Genomic DNA, 20,540 nt, shown 5'->3' with positions numbered 1-20,540 from the left:
ACTTTAACATCATTAGTAAAAACAATCATATCAATTAATGAAACATGGTGATTTTAAAGTCATTTTATTTAAAGACATGAAAGACAATTTGAATTTGATGATACATTTTACTAACCAAATGTTGTTAATCAATAGTTTTATTATCACATTCTTCAGAAATTCAGTTCTATAAAATATCCAGCACATTTTCCAAGAGTCAATGTTAAAGTATCACAAATACTTCTCAGAATCATAGATTAATCAAATGATCACAGTATCAGCATCCTCAGCACCAAAAAACTAATCACACAACAGGAGAATTGGAGGAAAGAAGCATTGAGTGGTCTCGATAGGATTACTTCACGTGGCTTTGTCAGGATGAAAAAGCCACAGACTCCAGTTCAGCACCTCCTGTCAACACCGTCCCATCGCTCTGTGCAGCTAGCTGGCAGCTGGAGTTCCACTTCTCCATCACATCCTCCATATGTACAGTAACTGTGCCAAAGGTCAATGCTGCTGCTGCTGCTGCTGCTGCTGCTGCTGCTCCCTCCCCCCCCCCCAGACATGCAGTTTGTCTGACCCGGTTGGAGCAGAGATTGCCCATAATGCAGCAGATCTGTCCAGCCCTCCATGGGCCCTCCTTACTGTACTCAGAGTAAGGAAAGCTTCTTGAGGCATGCACTTAAACACAAAATAGAGCCACCGATACCACAGGGAATTAATGGGAAGAAGGGAGGAAAACTTAACGATGGAGGACACCCTTTAAGTGTGCACACCCTTTAACAAACTGTACGACAGTGACCTTATGCGACGGCCACGACTCAATCAAATGAGGAGAAGCCACGCGATCAATAACCGATGTCATCTCCGAGGGCCTGCAGAACTTTCCAGAGTTTTCCGTGTAGAGCAAGACATGTGCTCGGGGTTATTCTGGGAGGCCGGGTCCAGGAAACTATTTCACTTAATTAATCACACATAAGTGTTTATTACAAGCGCTGCCGAGTCAGCCGAAATGTCCATAAATAAAGACGAATAAGTATGTGAAAAGAATTAGGATGCACATAAGCTTGAAACATTCACAGCCTTCGCCTTAAACAGAAAAACAAGTAAACTCAAGTCCACTCCAAGAACCTTGCTTTCTTACCAAATTAAATAAAATCAAGAAAGGATTGAGTACCTTACACAATGCAGTAAATAGCCTGGTGCACAAAGCGTGGCCTTCCACTTATGTACAATGCTGCATTAGGACTTTAGAATAAGAAAGGCTTGGTATAACGCGCTGCAATACTAACGGAGCGAGACACTTTCTGCCACTTTGAAATTAAACTGCATGTTCGCAGCACTTAAACTGGACCGGACGGCATTGCCAGTTCACCATTGTAATCCAGAACTGGACAGACACAAATCCAAAGAGACACTGATTCCATGTGGAATTTACTGTACATTCTTCACTACACCTTTTTATCACTGACGGCTGGATACGAGGACAGTCTCGAAAAATCCAGGAAGCACACACAAGGAAAAAGGTTGATTTTTTTTTCAAGACTAGCCCTTGATTCAAGTCAGAGTATTGCGCAAACGCTGTGAACCAATTGCATAACATAAAAGAAACCCCCTCCTTGTCTCCGCCAGGCCGCCGGAGACCGGCCTCCTTTCATCCAGCGAGGGGACGTGGTGACTGGAGCGAGAAAGCAGGCACGATGGAGTCTGCCCTCCCCTTTCATACACTGGGAACAAACACCATTGTCTGCGTTGGTTTGTGCACACGGGCCTTCGCCATCGTTATCCAGCGTCCCCTATGTGTACATGTAGATAAAGTGAGACGTCGAGCCCCTGGACGAACCCCGAACGCATGTGTACGTGGAGCGTTGCATCGGTAAGGGATTTTGAACCCGGCAGATTCTTACACGAGGGCGGCCTGCGGGTACCTAACCCCCCCCCATTCCCACGCACACGGGACACTATTTTCAGCAGTGGCCCCGTAACCCTTGACCCCAGAAATTTTGGGGCAGCATAACACAGCAAACATTCGGCGCCAGCTTGGCCTGCATATTCACAGCTGGGGGCGGGGGGCTTGAAAAGCAAGAGGAGAAACATTTTTTTCAAAAGGAAAATAAAGTAACTGCCTCGAAGCAAAACATTAAAAAGAAAGTGGGGAAAAATATGGATCCGTGCCAGTGGGCATCACCACACGGGTCTTAATACGAAGGCGTTAAATGAGCAGATCAAAATCCCTCCTATAACCCTCCAGTAAACAAAGGCTTTGGCCTCACAGCCTCTGCGGTGCACGGCGCGCATACGTCGGTTACAGCTGATAACGCCCGACCCAACTGACAGATTCATTACAGAAGCATAGCACCCACCTTCAGGTAAACATTATCAGCTCAGGCAGCACTTTCACCGCAGTTGTCCCCCTGTTATTGCAGTCAGCTAGGAGCCCCCAGCGTGTTGAGAGCCAAGTGAATTGCTCCCGATCTCACAAACAAGCTAATTAAGAGACCATTTTCATTTGTGGACTATAGAGGTGGGGGTATGCTGAATGTGATTTATGCAGAGTTTATTGCTAGATGGCAACGCTAATCTAAGGGAGAAGTTGTTTTTCCAAAATTACAAATAATTGCTTTAAATGTGAGTAGGCGCGTCAATATGCATTAGTTTATTCTTTAATTTATAAGCACATATTATCGGATTAACCTTTTACTGTAGAGTGCTTAGAATTATGTTTGTCATTCCATGCCAAACCGAAATACAATGGCATTCTTTTCTTTTGTAAATTATTATTGGATTTTCTCTCACTGATGAGAAAATGTGCAGACAGGGAATCGGCACAATGGAACAACAAACATGCAACACATAGTTGTCGGCCAAATATTTGCAAGCCGTGAGGTTATTAAGAGACATTATTCTCACCAGGCAGGAGGCCTTCCTCCTTAGAGGGAGGGGGTTGCCACGAGGAGAGGACTGTCTGTGCTTTCAAAGATTTTGTCTTTAATCAGCGGATCTGCTATGGTCTTAGAGGTCCGTCTGAGCACAAGCCCCCCTCCATTACCCCCCTCCATCCCTGGAAATGTGAGAAAGGTAGGTGTGTGTGTAGCGGTCAGGGGAGTCTTTAACAGTGGAACAAGAAAGACATGAGCTGCCACAATGGGCTCATAACGGCACCCTTTGGCAAGCCCACAGCCAACGCAGCTTAGCATAATTCAAAAATACCAGACGGTGTGTACCATGGTGCACTACTAAACCCGCAAAGCAGCTTTCTCCCTCTCTCATCTCTATCTCTCTCTCTCTCTCTCTCTCTCCCCCTCTGCACCTCTCCACCATCTTCCACTGCCTCACAAACGGGAATTAATGCCACTGCGAGTCTATTTCCTCAGAATAAAAACATGCCAGGCCATTACAAAAGTTGTCAGGCTTAGTTTTGCATCCTAACAGGACTCATTAAGTGGTACAGGCTACAGCTTACATTTTGTTCTCTGGGAGTAAATAAGGATATTTTTATCTGACCAAATAGAATAAATCCACAATACTTTTCTGACTAAATGAATCATAAAACACTTCAACCATGAATACACATTCTATTTTTTAAGGTCCTGTCTATTTATCACACGATGGTTTTTTTTCAGAAAGAATCAACGACAACATGAACACATTTGGCTCCATGCTGTGACCTCAATCCAAATAAGACCCCAATACATCTGGAATAACGTTAAAAACTAGACAGAAATGATGCCGGATGGTTGTGGCATGTCGTCTCCTGAATAAACCACAATGTTTGCAATGCTTATGAAGAGGCGAAGAGAGGAGTGATGGCAGCAGAGCACTACCAAGAGCACTAGTATGGGAGGACATTTGAGACTATTGTGCAGCATAATGCAACTTGGTACCAGATGCTCACCATGATCACATTGCAAGCTGTATGAATCTCCTACCTGGACGCCCTGTAGAAGCCGGATGCATCGCTCCTTGACGTCGTCAAAGGGACACCGTTTGGAAAGCATGAGGAGGTGAGCCAGCACGTCATTTAGGTCGCTGTTGGGAAGCTTCCCTGAAGCTGGGGGGGACGTTGGTATGGGTCCGATGGCCTCCACTTTCCTCATGACGTCCTGGCGGATGTTCTCCATGGCTTCAGATCTGGAGACGGCATCCCGGCTGCCCAGCCCGTTCCACCTCCCCAGAGACTCCTGGACCTGCACTTGCATCTTTTGATGTGGGACTAACGTTGGAGCCGTCTTACAACAGGCTATGCAACAAACAACACAGGTCACAACATGTCAGTTTATAACCGTAAACGGTTTTCTTCAATGTTACACGGAGGGATTTCTATGGGGTGAGCATGCATTATTCATGACAAACAACTTACCAATTACAATTACATACAAGGAGCACGTACGAGTTTATTAATCAACTGTAAAATGTCCCATCAATAAAAAAGGTGTGTAAATGGATAAAATATTGTATCATTGTCTGGTCTTTAAATAATCCATCATATATAATAGGTTAAAAAAACGTTTGCTAATAACCTACATATACATATACATTACATTACATATGAAAATGTGTAAACGTGAGGGTATATAGATCGGGTGGTATCTATGATGGTCAATAAATATATCTTCTCACACTGTCTTTCAACATACTTCATATCCTATAAATAGCCTATAGAATAAAAACTCAAATATAATTGATGATTTTCAAAAAAATCGGTATTAGCTACAAATAACCAGGGTCGGTCAGGCTAGGTATTAAAGGGATTTAAACACAGATCATGCTTAAACTGGCAATATAGGTATTTGGTCCGTTACCAATTTCCAAAAAAATGTCTGGATTATTTACTGATGTAACAAACAACCATAATCTGGCAATTAAAGTGCTACAACCACACCGCGTTTGTAAACGACGATTCACCGACGTTGGTTTATAGTTAATGACATCTATATTTAAATAATAGACATATCATGACTGAAAACGTACAAATAGGCAACTTGTCACTTTGTGAGTCCTTCAATATCTCCCCGGCTTCCTCTAGTCTACACACTGCCCCGTTAACAAAGACACCATCAAATAACAACAAAAAAGCGGCCAAAATAACATTCCTACACACAAACATTTTCCCTGTGGTCCAAACGCAGAAACTGTCATTCTCAAATACTCACATTATCCACATCCTCTGGGTGCAGGTCTTCTGCGACGGGACGTCTTGCCACAGCACTGACCAGTTACGTTAGTCCCAGCAGGGCAGAAAACGACGGGAGGCAACAACTTGAGGGTTAACACTTGATTGGCAGAGTGGGCTGACCAATGAGAGGAGTCCTTGGGCATTCCAGGAGATGGTGCCGCGAGGATTCCGACACGTGATTGGTTAGAGCTGAGTTGCCGAGCGGCCGGAGCAAGGCACCATGGGAGTTGAGTTCTCTTCGCTCGGTGAGTGTTTTAAATGGTAGCATCCAAAGACTACATCTCCCAGCATGCGTGGAGCAGCCCCCACTTCCCCTCAACTTGTTTGTCAGACACAGAGAGAGAGAGAGAGAGAGAGAGAGAGAGAGAGGGATACTGTACATTTCCATTTCTTAAACGCCAAACTACACCCAGAGATGCCATTTGAATTGTATAAGCAGGTCAAATAAAAAGGTCAACACAGTATCTAAGCAACATTTTAATTGGAGTTGTGCCATAAAACGAATGTCTACGTTAAAGCACGTAAGTGTTTTTTTGCTAAATCTACAAAAGATGCATACATCTTGTGGACCCCAAAAACCTAAACTATTTCTACAGGAAATGAGTCATTTCTACCCGGAACACAAGCTATTTGCATACTTTTTAAAAACTGTTAACGGAGTCATTGGCTAATTTCCCGGGTAAAGACACTTTTCTAACAATAACCCAAGTCATCAGAAAATGCCATCGACAATTGTTAACATAATGTAGACCTTCTCATTTGACATACCTCAAGGGTCGTTTTTTCCCACGCCAAACAAGACCAAGGAGGTCATGGCCTGGGTGTTTTGCGGGCTTGTGTGCGTGCGCGTGCGCGTGTCTGTGGACACGCGGAACCACAGACGGAGGGAAATTTAAAAAGTGCGGACTGCTCAAAGTGACAGGAAGCGAACAGGAGAACCGGCGCAGCTCGGGCGCTAGGAGAAATAAGTTCACTATTAACACCAGCAGTCGCAGAATATTAATACAAAAACACATATAATTTGTTTTGAAGCGAGTACAAACCTCAGTGTCACAAAAATGGAGACATATCACGATCAGGTAACATTGGCGAATCAGCCGTTAGCTGCGAATGTGGCTATCACGTTAGCTTTAAGTTAGCATTGTTTACCGTCGTCGTTGGCTGCTAACGTAGGAGCATTGTTGACATGTTTTCGGTACGTTCATCTCACACAGTGGCGGAGGGCCTTACCGCTTTAGTGCGGTTTGTTAACAAAATGGTTTGTGTTTGTCAGCGTGACTTTTTCGACAATTTGCTTTTACGAGCTCAACGGTGGGCGTTTAGATTTGATTACGGGTCGTTCGTCATCGCCAGGTAGTTTACCAGCTATGACGCTAGATCCTGCACGTATGTGGAATTGATTCATATACCAACTCTTTTTGTCTGTAGACGTTAGACTCACCCTCAAAAAACAGTTACATCGGGAGCTATTACCAGCCTCCAAACAGGATCGTACCTATAGCAAGACAGCTTGAGTTCCTTGGCCACTCATCCATCAGCATCGACCCACAGATGACAACCAAACCTAAAATAGACAGCACAGGTACGGCACAGCCATTATTTACACCTTCTTTTCTCTTAATACGTTTTTGTCCACCTGCTGCAGTGTAACTGTTGTTGTTTACACCTTATCAGCCGTTGTTGATGCACTGAAGACCCTCCAGGAGAAAATCAGGCGGTTGGAGTTGGAAAGGAAGCAGGCGGAGACGAGCTATAGTCAATTCTCCCAGGATGCTCGCCGGCGTCCAGAGGTCAGGGACTCTTACACGGTGCACAGTCAGGCAGCAGCTGGCCAACCTGCGACCGGTAACTCTGGCAAGAAAGGTAATTGATGGAGGGGAGGGGGAGGCCAATCCAGTCTTTTTTTGTAGATTTCTTCTAATAGTTGTGTCTGTTTATATATCAGAGCTGGACTCAAAGATGCAGTCTGCAGAGACTCGTTGTAAGGTCCTTGAGAAGCAGCTAGACTACATGAGGAAGATGGTTGAAAGCGCTAAGAAGGAGAGTAATGTCCTTATGGAGAATCAGGTGCTGACAATCTGAATGAACTTAAACTGTCATCGCAATCACACCCTCAGTGTAATATGTTGAAGTGAAATGTTGGTTAAGCATGCTTTATATATTTTTTAAACAACATTCAATTAACCATGTATGTTTCTAACTAACCATATAATCTCTGTTCACCTCTGCATTAGGCTTCACTGCAAAACCAGCAACCGTGCAGCTCAAACACCCAATGTCAGCGGGATAAACTGGAGAAACTCGAATCAGAGTGTCTTAAATTGAGTCAGACACAAACTCTAGCAGAGGTTATTCACTTTTTTTTAATACTTGATTCCAAACACTAATTATCAAAGCCGATTTTTTTGTTGTTGATGCTATTTTGCTTTTAGACGAAGCTTGCCATTCTGGAGCAAAAACTACTGAAAGAAGAGCATGAGCGTAAAATTGTGCAGGAAAAAGCTGACAAGGTCAGTCCACAAAATTACACAATCTCCATTTAGACTTTTTAAAATCCTCCTCTAACCTCAGCATGCATACAAATAATAAATACCATTCCATACATTTGACTTCCTATTCAAAATATCCACAAAAACTAATGATGCTAGAATTCCAACAAAGAATCTTGAGAAGGAAAAAGGACTGACTTAAACCTTTTTCCATGTCCAAAGCTCCAGAGGGAGATGGAGATCAACTTTCAATTGTCTGTGCCAACTGATGATGAATTTCAGCCTAAGAAGAAAACAAAAAAAAACATCAAGGTAATTTGCTCGCTGTTGAAGCTAATTAACTGCCTGTATTAGTCAATGAGAAAAAACACATTTGTTTGCACTTAGTTGTGATGAAACCGTCCTGTACCTCCAGAAAACCTCCAGACAGACCGAGCTGCCATCACCAAGGGGCCCGAGGCACAAAGTAATGCCATTCGTCGCAGGAACGGTAAGTCATTTCCGATGCTCTAAACTAACTAAAAAAAATAAAACCTGCCCATTATTATTAACTTTTATTTCTTGAATTTTCTTCCTCTGTCACAGTCAACAAGCCCAAGCCATTCGGTCCACGCCAACGTACAAAGTATTCTCCACATGATGAAGCACCATCAGCCACAACTGTGTGAACGCGTGAGCACACTGCACAGGTCTGGTTGTGGAGCCAAGAAAAGCCTCCAAAGGGACTTTGGTGCATCTTCCACCACATCTCCAGAGCCTGTCGGGGATCCCCTTCAAGCGGAACAGCCACTGGGCTCACTTTCTGACCTGCTCTTAGCTCTGCAGGACGAGCTGGGACAAATGAGCTTGTGAGTAAGCGTTATTTCAATCGTCTTCCTTATTTTGTTTTTGTTTTGCTTTTTAATAATCTGTTTGTGTGTTCAATTGGTCAGTGAGCATCAAGAGTTGGTCCATCAGATAGAGTCAACCCAACGTTGCAAGCAGAACCCGGATCTGCAGAGAGAATTGGAGAGGTTGATCGCCAGGATGGAGGAGAAGGGAGCTCAGATCATGAAGCTCCGTAAACATCAGCAGAAGGTATGCACCCTCATTCTGTACAATCCAGTGGCAGATGATCTCCATCCCTAATTGTGTGTGTGGTTTAGGTCTGCTAATGTTGCTGTCTTCGGCTCTCGCACAGGTCCATAAGTTGACTCGGAGGCAGCCGTGTGCTGAGGAACACGCAGCCAAGACATTGGGTGCATACAGACCACCTGTACCCTCTCCTGTGAAGGCTAAGAGTAAGAAAACGAAAGGTGGGGCCAATCACAACAACCTGCAGCTTCTTCGAGACACACAGAAGTTCAGAAACAGCCTAAAACAGGACGATGTCTCCTGGGAAACGTGAGAGCCTCTCAGACCTTTTTTGTGTGATACAGTAGCTGGTAGAACCACAAGACTCTTTAGGGTTCCCATGCAGCCTGTTTTTTTCCACTCTTCAAATGGTCGTTAGTATGCTTTGAGTAACAAATAAAAGGAGGGAGAACACAATGGTTTGATCATGTGTTACTCATAAAACCTATGTTTTTGAAGGACACGGTCCTTCAAGGGTGTAGAGTTTAGGAATCATAACCTAACCCCATCTCCTCTCAAATTAAGCTGTATTGATCTATTTTTAGTGTTTTCACAATCTAATAAAGCTTGTATGCATATTTCAGAGATTCTTGCATTTTACGTCTGCCAGGTTTTTTCTCCATTGCTGCACTGTCATTTAGAACCACTAGGTGGCAGTGCTCACCTTATCTCAGGCTGTCTTGAACGCTCATACACATATCTGTGAACTGTTACAGCAGCAGGCTGTACGGCTGAGTAAATGTCGCCCTGACCACAGGACAAAAAAAATGTGGTTTTTGTCGCTTTGCACTAGGAGGAACTGCCTTTTGCCACATTTTTCTATTTCACCCTGCCAAATGTTACATGCTCTTTGATTCATTATTTTTTTTTTTTTAAATTGTATGCTTTTCAGATGACAGCCCACATTTGCTTTGCTGGGTTTATTTTAATCACCTACTCTTGAAGGGAGGAAACGACCTCATGCGGTCTCATAATTCTAGCATTATCAGGATTCAACATTTATCTTCACAGTCACTTTTGATGAGCAAGGCGCATTTACCCGGAAACTGAGTAATTTCCTAAAAAAACAACTACAGTGGTGAAGTTACTGCTACATCTCTCTATGTCCAAGGTTCTGGGTCGTGGGAGAAGAGAACAGCTGGTTGTTTTTGCCGTCCGCATTGAGCCTTTTCAGTTAATTATCCAGCTGAAATTGCTTGGTCCTGGTATTCTTGGCATGACTCTCGAGTTCACGGCCTGGTTAAATGGACTGAGCTGGCCTAGGAGAGTGGGACTAAACCAATTGCATTGTCTCTCTGTGCTCCCATATTAGATTAGAGCATGACTGGACACGGCAATCAGGTTAGCGGAGGCAAGTCAAGCCCCCTGCCCACATACATCTCTCCTTGCCCTACAGCTCTGATACCTTGTGACTCTTTGCCTGGTGAGGAGTAGCAGCTATGTGTGTGTGTGTGTAGGAGGGCTGGTTGGATGAGAGTCTGAAAGATATTTTGTTTTGGGTGTGTGTGGATTTGTAAAACAGCTATTATCGTACAAGGATAAAAGGACATCTTAGGAGAGCGATTCATTTACAGCTCACGGTTTGTTTAAGTTACATGTTACAATGCATGCACAATTAAAAAGTAACCTCAGTGTGAGGGTGCAAATTAGTAGGATACGTTGGCAGAAATGGATTCAGTCACGAGGTATCCGAGCTGCTGGCTGAGGAGAGATGCATCTGGGTTAGCAGTCTGTATAGTTACTGTTAAACGGTTCGTTCAGGTTTTCTTCTGTAACACGATACATCTTGACACACAAACAAATCCTGAATTTGATACATTTTGTTGTCCAGGCAACTAGCCTTTCAATTGTAACCATGGCAATGGAGCCGGAGACCTGGCTGTGTGTCATCGTTCCACTTGGGATTTGTCATGTAAATGACCTGCTGCAACAAAAACTTGGCCGCAGAATGAAAGGGAATTACAGTGATTTGTTGAACAATATTTAAACTTTATTGGCTTTACATTGTGAACTCAAGGCAACACTAGAAAGACAAGGCACAAAATAAAAAAAATAAAAAGGTTTGCGGGAGCAAAAAAGGAGCACAAAATAAGCACAGCACATTTCAGGAGGCTTTGGGGGCACCTGCAGGTGTGTACGTGTGCAGTCTGTGTGTCGAAGGTGCGGCAGGAGCAAAGAAAAGTATCGTACCTACGTGACCGATGGTCTCTATCGCAAAAGACAAAGGGTATGGCACTACTTGCACATACAAGTTAGCCAGGGGTCAAACAGGAGGGAATCAAAAAGCATTTCTCGTTGCTCTTGGAATTAAACGCTGACGAAAGCCCTCCACCAAAAAAAACTTAATCATTACTCGACAGAATTCTTTCAACAAAAACAATTGAAAATTGTGATGGAGGAAGTGTTGCAGTTAATCGATTACAATGTGCCGGTGATAAGTTGACCAGGCTACAACCAGGTGAATACTAGACCACACATTAGCTGGTTAAAGCCATTTCAGCAGCATTTTAAGAAATGCCTGTGATTGGTTGAAATGTAGGCACTTAAATGCTAATGAAGGCCAAACATTTTGTACAATATACATCTGGAGAACTAAATTTCCAAACAAAAGACAGCGTGGTGGTGGTCTGGACAACTTGTCACTAGCAAACACTCTGGGTTTGATCAAGAAGTTACGACCAAGCATGGTTTAAAAAAAAAAAAAAAAAGACAAAAAGCAGAATACAACACAGAAAACCACTTCACGGGGGTCTGAAAGTGCGGAGTCCCGTTGTTTGATAAGTGTGTCAGGTCATATTTTACAAACTCCGACTATAGATGGGCATTAACTGAATAAGGCACTTTTCCTGAAGTGGTGCACTGACTTGAGCTAGCAGCTTTTGGTTGAAGCTGCGGCGAGGCAACACAATGGATTTCTTCTGGTGCGCGTGGATACCAGAGGTGTTTTATTGACGCATCACAATGTCGGCGCGCGTGATGCTGTGGCTAATGGAATGCAGCCACCATGTCGAAAGCATCCAGCCCTCTGACTGCATTACGGTGGTTACGCAGCATGCCACTCAACAGCTAGGACTAAAACGCTCTTCTCTTCGATTTGGGGCGAAGGCTCTCCACAGCTGATGCGAAACAATGGAGCTAATTTCCTTTTTCCTTCCACCACAGCTGGGTCTTTGGGCTGTAGCCTAATGCCAGCAGGTTAATAAAAGGCGTGTCAACGGTAAGCAGCAGGATACACGTTATCCAAAATTATGAAAGCCAAAGAAGAAAATGAAAAAGAAAATAAACATTTTCACACTTGTACATTTCTTTCGGTATGTGGCCATACAGACGATTCATCCATTATCTAGTAAATAGTCAAAACTGAGTATTTCAACCAACATCTGATTTTTTTGGGGGGGCTGAAGCATGAAAACATTTACAAAGACAAAGTTACAAACAAAGCTCGTCGGTGCAATGCTCAATTTCCATGCCAAAACTGAGGGCATTGGCTCAAAGCACACCGTTTCAAGGCATTCTTTCCTCTAGCATATTGGCTAATCACAATGAATCAAGTGGTATTATCTAAATCCTTAAGAGCAAACGTAATGGGAGGAGAAGTCACAACTCCAAGCATCCAGCATGCAACAAACAGAAGGCAATAAAACATTTTTGACTGAAACACTCCTTCGTGTAGCCTTTCCTCAAGTACAAGTTAAAAACAGGACATGGCTATGTACAGGAGGGACAAATTTGGAAAAGTTAGCAGCAAGCTAATTTGAGAATGTGACACAGGCTCTGGCACGGCTGCTTGGTTGTTGCAGTTCTGCACGTCACTCACAATCCTCTCATTTACACGGCAAAGTAAGAAATCAGAGGCGCAATGCTCATTGGAACAAACAAACAGTCCAACATTTTTACCTCAATGCACTCTCTGCAACACTCACCTTTTTAAATTAAGCCCAATAGGTTTGCCATTTCTTTAAAGTTACATTCCCTGATTAAAAAAGCACCTAACAGCGACCAGAAACATCCTGCGACTCATCGTTCATTTTCTCAAATGTTCTGAAACATAAATGGTGAGACGAGAGGATGTTTGGGCGCATTATTGGGTGCTACAAAGAGGGAGAGCACTTTGAAATATTCATTTATACAAAGTCACCAGTGATAAGACCGTAGGTTGCATGATCTGAATATAGTCCTCGTTTTATATCTCGAGTGACCAAGGCCCTCGAATCACAACTATTTTCTCCGTTCTTCAAAATAAAAGGCTCTTCAGTCCAGCTGGGATACAACGATTCTCATCAATATCGGCGCAGTTATACCGCTTCTTTCTTTAAAAAAAAAAAAAAAAAAAAAGAACAATGACAACACTTTGGCCTCAAACAAGCTCGTCCTCTTCCTTTACTCTCTTTAAAGTCACACTGGACATTAAAGGCACTTTACCGCTTTCACTGTCAAGAAGGTGCATTTTCCTTTATCTCCCCATCCTCTGTACTAAACATTATTAAAACTTATGGCCATTTGGGAAATATTAGACAGTCTCTCATTTCGACCCACGGGTCCTTTTCGACCTCCCCACAGAAATTCGGCTAAAAAGGGCCAGCTTGACGTTGTTAGTCAAGCCTATACACGTCTTAAAGTTGATAAAGAGGGAATAACTGGGAGATAAAACAATGGAAAATTAACTAGATGTGGGATTTATTGCATTCATCTGCTCTGCTGGCAGTTGGCTTAACATTTTTCTTCTTCTTAGTAATAGGTGAAAAACAAACGGCACTCCTAAATGCCACGGGAGACTTCCCACAGGGACGGCCATTTACTTTTTAATACGACCTCAGACGATTGGGTGTTGCTTTTATTCCCTCATATGTGACCCCACAACTTCTGCGTCGCGTATGAACACACATACACAACGCAGCAGCTCGGAGGAGGAGGGACATTGCTCACGATTCAACGGGCTAAAAGCAATACTGGATCATCGTCGTGAAGTCCAAGAGCGGCTGTGAACTCAAACAGTGCTTCCAAATCGAGGCAGAAAAGAATAAACAAGACGTAGAGGCTACCAGCCTGAGGCCGTGCTGCTCCTCAACCACCGGCAGGGAAGCCACTGTGGGTACATGACTAATTATTTAACACTCTCGTGGTGCATTTCATTGAGGAGGCCACGAGGAGAGGGGCTGTAAATAACACAAGCCTCCTCAATTTCCTGCAAAGAAAATGCTTTTTGAAGGATAACCAAGGGCACAATGACGGTGGGAGTAACCACAGGTTTATGTAATGCCTGTGATAAAAAAAAGTTACTGGAGAGCTCAATTATCATACATATAGATCTGTGTGTGTGTGTGTGTGTGTGTGTGTGTCTCTCTCAATGCATACTACAACAGCAGGGCTAATGCAGGCCTAAACCACAAATGGCACAAACATCAAAGATCCAGAAAAAAACCTGCTTGAAAACACTGTTTGAGTCCATTGCAGGCGGGGAGCGGTTCGAACGATGCGGGTCCAAAAGTGACCGGGCCGCTTCAAAGGGTGTGGTAGTTGCGATCCTTGGACTTGCAGAACTTGTAGACGAAGAAGATGACGGCCTGCAGGCCCAGGATCAGCACTATCCCACCGATGAAGCTTGCGGCGTCGAATGTGTTGTTGTGAGGGGCGGGGGAGGGGGCGATCGGGGTGGTCTGCGTGACGTTGCCAGCTGTGAAGAAAAGTGAGAAAAAAAAGGTGTAGTTACTGTCGTTTTTGTACATCACGGGTGGAGCCGGAAAATGTTGCGGCTCCATCACAGTGTCAAGAAGGGTCCACTTACACGTGGTGGAGGACGGCGCCGTAGTGCCGGTGACGTTAGCGCTCTGAGTGGGAGCGACGGTGGAATTTGTTGAATTGTCTGTAGTGCAGAAGAGCGAGAACACAACCCGGACTCAGTTTCACTTTGAACCATTCAATTTATTACGGAGTTTGAAGTTTTAATCCTTAAAACTCCACGCCTGCAGTTATCTGTGGGATTATTAAATACCGTTTAAGACTGCTGTTTAAATAGTGCTGGAGCAGATACCTCGTCAGAAATAAATACTGGTGCTGTTTTTAGTTGGAGTTAATATTTTTAAATGAACTTTGTCTTTGCTATTGACGTCCTTGTGTTGCCGTTTCCTCCCCAATGAACAGTTAATCAGACATACCGCACATTCTAAGAAACAACAGAATTCTAATAAAGAATTCCCTTATCTCTTAGCTGACTTAAAAGGATTAATGAGACCGCTGCAAGGCGTGTGAGCTGAACACGGACCAAAGCAGGTCCTAGCGGAGGTTAAGGACTGGTTACCTGTTGTGGGCGGAGCAGGGCTGGTGGTGCTGACAACAGGGGCTGGGGGGGCAGTAGTGGGAGGCAGAGTGGTCGAAGTCACGAAAGCTGGACAGGGAACCAACACCGGGACGAGGGTGAAAGGGGGGAAAGCAAGAGACACCACACAAACGGCAACAACGGCCAGGAAAGTACACAACGCTGCCTCGTCACCACCCGTGGGCGTGTAGAATTAGTCTTTTGGACACAAACAAAGCCAAAAGAAGACTGAGCCAAAGAGCCGCGGCTGAGCATTAGCAGACACCTCAGTTAAAATGTAGCTAAACCAAAACAGAATCTGCAGATTCCAAAATGGGACCCAAAATGTTGCAGTCTGCCGATTATCTTGGGGCCCAAACGAACATGTTAATACAAAATGTTAATTTCCAAACTGATATTTAAACACAACTTTGCGGTTTGACTTACCTGAGCAGTTGTTTAGAATGCAGGTGCTATTATCTGGCACCAGGGTTGTGTTGAGACAGCTGAGACTTGCTGTAAGAGATGGAAGAATTGCGTATTAAGTGCCCCATTCGCTCTCTGGACAAATTCAGTCACATTATACAGCTCACAAAGAAGAAGAAGAAGAAGAAGTGTTCCTGACACCACAGCGTTGGTCTGAACCATAAAATGGCATAATGTGTTTTTGTTCCTACAGCACACACTCCCCTGCACATAGAGTGACGCATGTCGTGTGTACACAAAAGAGTTAAGCAACATGATGCGGGGCCGTTCTATCATCACAGCCCTCACACAGGAAGGTCAGAGCAGTTGGTCACAAAGGTCCAAATCCAGGAGTTGGGAATACGCTGTCCTTTCATTCTGCCCCCACAACATAACATTTTAAAAAATATATCCTGACCCTTTTTGGCAAAATAAGATTATTTATAAATTATGTACAAATTAAACTGACTTAAAAATCAAATAAATGTCTTTCCTTTGGAAATAAACATCAGGTTATCAATTGACTATGACAGAAAGGGACTTTGCCCCTCCATGAGGGTTTGCTTGTCCCAAATAGGATGCAGACACAACTCGTTTAGTTTATTCATCAACAGAATTGTATTAAATTATAGAATTCTTTGTTTCCTTTAAATGGTCCAACTCAGCTTGTGCCACTGCGAGGAAACTATGAGTCATACAGCACCTTGTGACTTCACACCCAGTTATGTCACCCCACTGTTCAACAGGTCCAACTATTTTAAGCAATCCTATTTCTTTTCTTTAAAAAACACCCCAGGAATAAATTGATGATAATATTCAGCTTTAGAAGATTTCGAATAGATTCTTTAATTTGTTTCGACTATATAAACTAAAAGAGACTAATGTAAAAACCTTATTTATCCCATTAGACACAAGCTGAGGAGCTTGGTTTAGTAAACCCATAGGTTTACAACTTGAGGGGGAGGGGGCTGTTATAATGACGTGGATTCAGTGATGCCTTCGCTGCCATTTCACACATTGTAAGCTTTGCGGCCTCCCGTGATACGGAAGTTGAAAACATAGTTCCCATAAATGATTAACTATACTGTGACAAGGGAGGCCATTAAAAGCCCCTCAACATTGTCCTTGTGTTGAAGTAGATCTTGAATTTGTTTATTATAGGAGCATCTCATTGGCTTTCACAGGAATATCATAAAGGGAACGGTGTCTACTCAATGTAGCGCATCCAGGGGTGTAAAACCTGTGACGACTCGTAAACTACCGATACGCCATTTTTAACAGTAGGGCTGAAGCGATTGTTAATTGGCTTTCTCCAAATAAGGTCACAAATACGTGTGCCACAGCTCAAAGGGAGACATTGTGTAGCAGGTTGTGCGTCTAGCTATTAGTTTGTGATGTACGCGCTTCTGTTGGACCTTGGTTGAGTTCTATTGAGACCTTGGTTTTTAATGGTATTTGGCAGGTACCCTGTCAGCCGTTGTTTCTCTTTGCCAACGCAGATTCTCCCTGTTTTTATGTAGGACCTCACCCTTTGGACAAACTGCTTCCTGATATTTAGCACCTCTGCTACGACTGATCACAAAGTCAATTTAGCAAGAAATTAATTCATCTGAAACTCAGGCTGAATCTCTAAGCTGGACCCTAATAACTTTTAAGCTGTGATTTAGCATCATTGAGTGATTTTCAAGGTGTTTGCTGAATGATTTTCCCCACACTGTGCCCAGACACTGCGATCAATGTATGTTGCAGCATGTGGCGTTGGAGGAGGAGGTGTCTCCCCTCCCCCCCACACTCCCCAGCAGGTCACTACTCATAAGGCTGTTATCTTGCAGGCAGCTGTGAAAAGTAGGACTTACTCTCACTCTTTTCCAAGATGGTGACATCATTGTCATCACTACCAGCTGCGTTCACAGCCTGCTCAGGCTACGAAGGTGCGAGTGAAAAGGCTCATCTGCCGCACAGAAGCCGGCGACCTGGTTAGGACCACAGCCTGTACTTGTAGACTCTAGGGAGACTTGCATGTACACGTGTAAACTTCTGGTGTGTTTAAACACTAAAGGTGCAGGGAAACATGTGACACCAAAGGCTGTTTACACAAATCCGTCAAAAACAAAGATAAATCTGATAATGTCAACGTGGCAGCATTGTGGTTGCACTGTGCTTCTGAAAATGCCATCTACAGTGGCCTGAACTGACCTCTCCAGTTTTTTCCTCAGGGTTCATAAAAAAATTCATCCATCCATCCATCCATTCTTGTGTTTGAGAGAGACATTAACTCTCAGGTTATGTTGTGCGTGCATATGTGCATATGTGAGCAGTTGAGCCTGCTGTATCAGCACTGAGGAGAGTCTTTGGGTAGAAAACACACACTTCAACACAAACTGTATCAACAACAGCCATTCCTTCCTCAAAATGTTAACAGCGACTCCTGACCCTGTTTACATAAACATCAGATGCTTATAGTAAAAAAAACTGCTGATCAAATCCATCGTACCATGAAAATACAGACGGTGTCGACAGCTTTAAATACGCTTGGGAGAGGGTGGGGGTGCATGTGAGGGCGTGTCCCCCAGGATACACAACAAGCGGATCCTGTCTCCCTTGGCTCTGGCGGGAGGGACACGAGTGCCATCTCACCCGTCCGGTTTAACCGCGCGTTGCATGATTAAGTAATGTCTCAGAGACAAAGCAGAAGCAAGGCGTGGGATCAACCGATCTCTATACGCACTTTGAGAGAATCACAGTTCCTCATTGGTGAAATTGTCCAACGGATGACCCCCGTGAGAAGTAAATCACGCATCGTGTGTTGTCTTTCCCCTTGCGGCACGCGCAAATGACGACACTCTTTCAACCAATCAACGTTCTGCAGTGAGTCTGGCTCCACCCTTTAGTACCAAACAACTGTGCCAGGTACCCCAACGGAGGGGTACCCAAAAAGTGGTACGGTGCAGATTTTTGGTACTTTTCTCAGTGGAGACACAAATAAAAGGGTACCGACCCGACCCGTACCGCTCGGTGGAAACGCACCATTTGTCCCTCAAACTGTTGCACCAAAGGTCAAACAGGTCACATGAAACTAATCTTCTGTCCTTTCTGCACACTATTTCCTTTAACTCGTGCCGTTATCCTCTCTATCCTTCCGTTCTCCGGCGTGAGGATATTTCAACCGTCCTGTCACACATCCCCTTGCTTCCTCTTCTGTTTAACTTCTACACAATCGCTGAGACCTCTATGCGCGTGTGTCTGACTACACACACACACACACACACTGAACTCCAGCCAACATTAAAGTACTGCCTTGTAGGGTGATTTTGTCAATTATCACAAGACCTTTTTTTTTTGTTCAGCTACAAGGTTCCAGATTTTTTCTACTAGGCTTTGAGCATATGTTTAGTGTAGCATTAACCATAAAAAATATAATCCAGTAACCTCATTTCCCGACACTGATAACAACCAGCGCTATAAAAGGGAGAAACCATAAACAGGAGCCACTGAGGATTAAAGCCGTTCAATGACACAGGAAACAATCTGTCAGGCAGTTTTGTTATGGCAACTTTTTTTTTTTTTTACTGAATCATGGATATTCCCAGGTCACAACCAGTGCACTTCCAAAGTGTTGAAATTCACCACCACTGCATATTTCTCCACATCCTTCCTACTGTGGTGCAGAAGTCGGAGAGATTTCTCAAACTCTGAGCACTCTCGTTTAGGCAGACATTTCCATTTACTTAATTAAATTATGCGACTGCTATGCAGAGCTGTAGGCAAAGGGCAGAAAAAGCAGAACTAGGACCAAAGATATACAGTTTTCCTTCTTTTCCCCTTTCTTCTACGATTAAATGATTGTGGAGGAAGAAAAAGTGTGACCACGCAATGAGTTCGCCTGCCCTTTGCGGAGCTGTGTGCCAGGGATTTACGGTGTAGCCCGACAGTCACAATACAGTAAGGGCTTTAGGGACATTGACATGACATCATGGAAAATTAGCCCAGCGGTCTGGGAAATTTGGGACACACAAAGATAAACCTCCACAACCCGCCACACATTTCTGACAGATACTTACCGTTTGAGCAGTTAAACCACCGGCAGACATTGTCTGGACCACACGGATCACACAACGTGGCTGTGCATTCAGCTGCAAAAAAGAATTATCAGATTTAGCAGCGGGATTCTTCATATATCGTTAACCAAAGTAACTTTCTCCTGCACGTGGTGGAAAATGAAACCAACTTTAGTTGCTGTACAATCGTGCAGCTAACAAAAAGGAATCCAAGAGACAATTCATCCTATCAATTATAAGCAAAAACCCAGCAGTATCACAATGTTATGGATTTTAAAATGTGACACAAATTAGGTAAATGTGTCAATTGTCATACTAAGCGTGGGGTCAAACGGGTGTCACAAACGCAGAAAATGAAGTCCTGAGTAAATTCCGCGTACTGGTGGACGTTTTCGCCGAGCTGAGGAGAACACGGTGGGTCGCAGCTAGCATGTTAGCCGCTAGCTCGTTAGCTGCTAGCTGCTAGCGGCTAGCTCAGCGCAGAGAGGTCGCAAACTTACCTGAGTCCGTTGCGGCTGATGCGCCGACCAGAGCCAGGACCACGGCGAAAAATACCACCTTCGAGTACATGACTGCTGGCAACTTATCGCTCTCTCTGTACCGACAGGGGAAGCGTATCTGAAGAGAAACGTCGAGAATGAGATTGAGAGTTCGTGTATCTCTCTGCTGCTCGTCTTGCTCTTCTGGTCGTCGTCGCTGCTGCTGCTCGCGGTGGTTCGACACTTCCTACTTGACAGGTCATGTGGCACTTTTTTGTTTGACTGGGAGGAGTGAGAAAACCAAGAGAAGTGAACACATGAACAGCTCACTGCGTCAATGGCGAGAAAGAGGGACGCTTATTTAGGATTTATCGTTAACCAAGCTGCTACGAAACTGTTTTTTTTTTCCATCCCGAAAAAAAGTAAACATGTGACGCAACAGCAAAATGGGCTGATGCACCAGTGCATCCACTATAAATAGGCTTT

General features: G+C 44.0%; 3 protein-coding genes across 6 annotated transcripts in view; 1 reads left to right on the top strand and 2 right to left on the bottom strand.

The window, feature by feature from the left end:
* sesn1 (sestrin 1) overlaps positions 1-5,446 on the bottom strand; it is a 38,223-nt gene extending 32,777 nt beyond the window's left edge. Inside the window, exons 1-2 of the mRNA XM_037448648.2 lie at positions 5,133-5,446; positions 3,909-4,219 (exon numbers count right to left, since the gene is read on the bottom strand). Of these exons, the coding sequence (XP_037304545.2) occupies positions 3,909-4,178 (270 nt within the window). The 5' untranslated portion in view covers positions 4,179-4,219; positions 5,133-5,446. The remainder of the gene's footprint in view (positions 1-3,908; positions 4,220-5,132) is intronic.
* A 115-nt stretch (positions 5,447-5,561) lies between these two features.
* cep57l1 (centrosomal protein 57, like 1) lies at positions 5,562-9,342 on the top strand. 3 transcript variants are annotated; one of them, XM_037448651.2, is made up of 11 exons: positions 5,562-5,676; positions 6,584-6,737; positions 6,830-7,018; positions 7,101-7,222; positions 7,390-7,503; positions 7,588-7,665; positions 7,867-7,956; positions 8,060-8,134; positions 8,230-8,492; positions 8,577-8,721; positions 8,825-9,342. In XM_037448651.2, exons 1-11 carry the CDS (start codon positions 5,659-5,661, stop codon positions 9,029-9,031), a joined length of 1,455 nt encoding a protein of 484 aa, XP_037304548.1. In that variant the 5' UTR covers positions 5,562-5,658; the 3' UTR covers positions 9,032-9,342. The 3 variants fall into 3 exon arrangements, with proteins under 3 accessions (XP_037304548.1, XP_037304547.1, XP_037304549.1); XM_037448650.2 differs by lacking the exon at positions 5,562-5,676 and adding an exon at positions 5,985-6,234; XM_037448652.2 differs by lacking the exon at positions 5,562-5,676 and adding an exon at positions 6,252-6,350.
* A 2,103-nt stretch (positions 9,343-11,445) lies between these two features.
* On the bottom strand, positions 11,446-20,295 carry cd164 (CD164 molecule, sialomucin). Of its 2 annotated transcripts, XM_037448918.2 has the most exons (6): positions 20,076-20,289; positions 19,579-19,650; positions 15,500-15,568; positions 15,056-15,142; positions 14,543-14,620; positions 11,446-14,431 (listed from the first exon to the last, which is right to left on the bottom strand). In XM_037448918.2, exons 1-6 carry the CDS (start codon positions 20,143-20,145, stop codon positions 14,259-14,261), a joined length of 549 nt encoding a protein of 182 aa, XP_037304815.1. In that variant the 5' UTR covers positions 20,146-20,289; the 3' UTR covers positions 11,446-14,258. The 2 variants fall into 2 exon arrangements, with proteins under 2 accessions (XP_037304815.1, XP_037304816.1); XM_037448919.2 differs by lacking the exon at positions 15,056-15,142 and having other exon boundaries at positions 20,076-20,295.
* Positions 20,296-20,540: the final 245 nt, after the last annotated feature.

The sequence above is a fragment of the Pungitius pungitius genome, chromosome 20 (assembly GCF_949316345.1).
Source record: "Pungitius pungitius chromosome 20, fPunPun2.1, whole genome shotgun sequence".
NCBI lineage: Eukaryota > Metazoa > Chordata > Actinopteri > Perciformes > Gasterosteidae > Pungitius > Pungitius pungitius.
The sequence above is the reverse complement of the archived record's forward strand: the minus strand, read 5'-3'. Positions and strand labels throughout refer to the sequence as shown.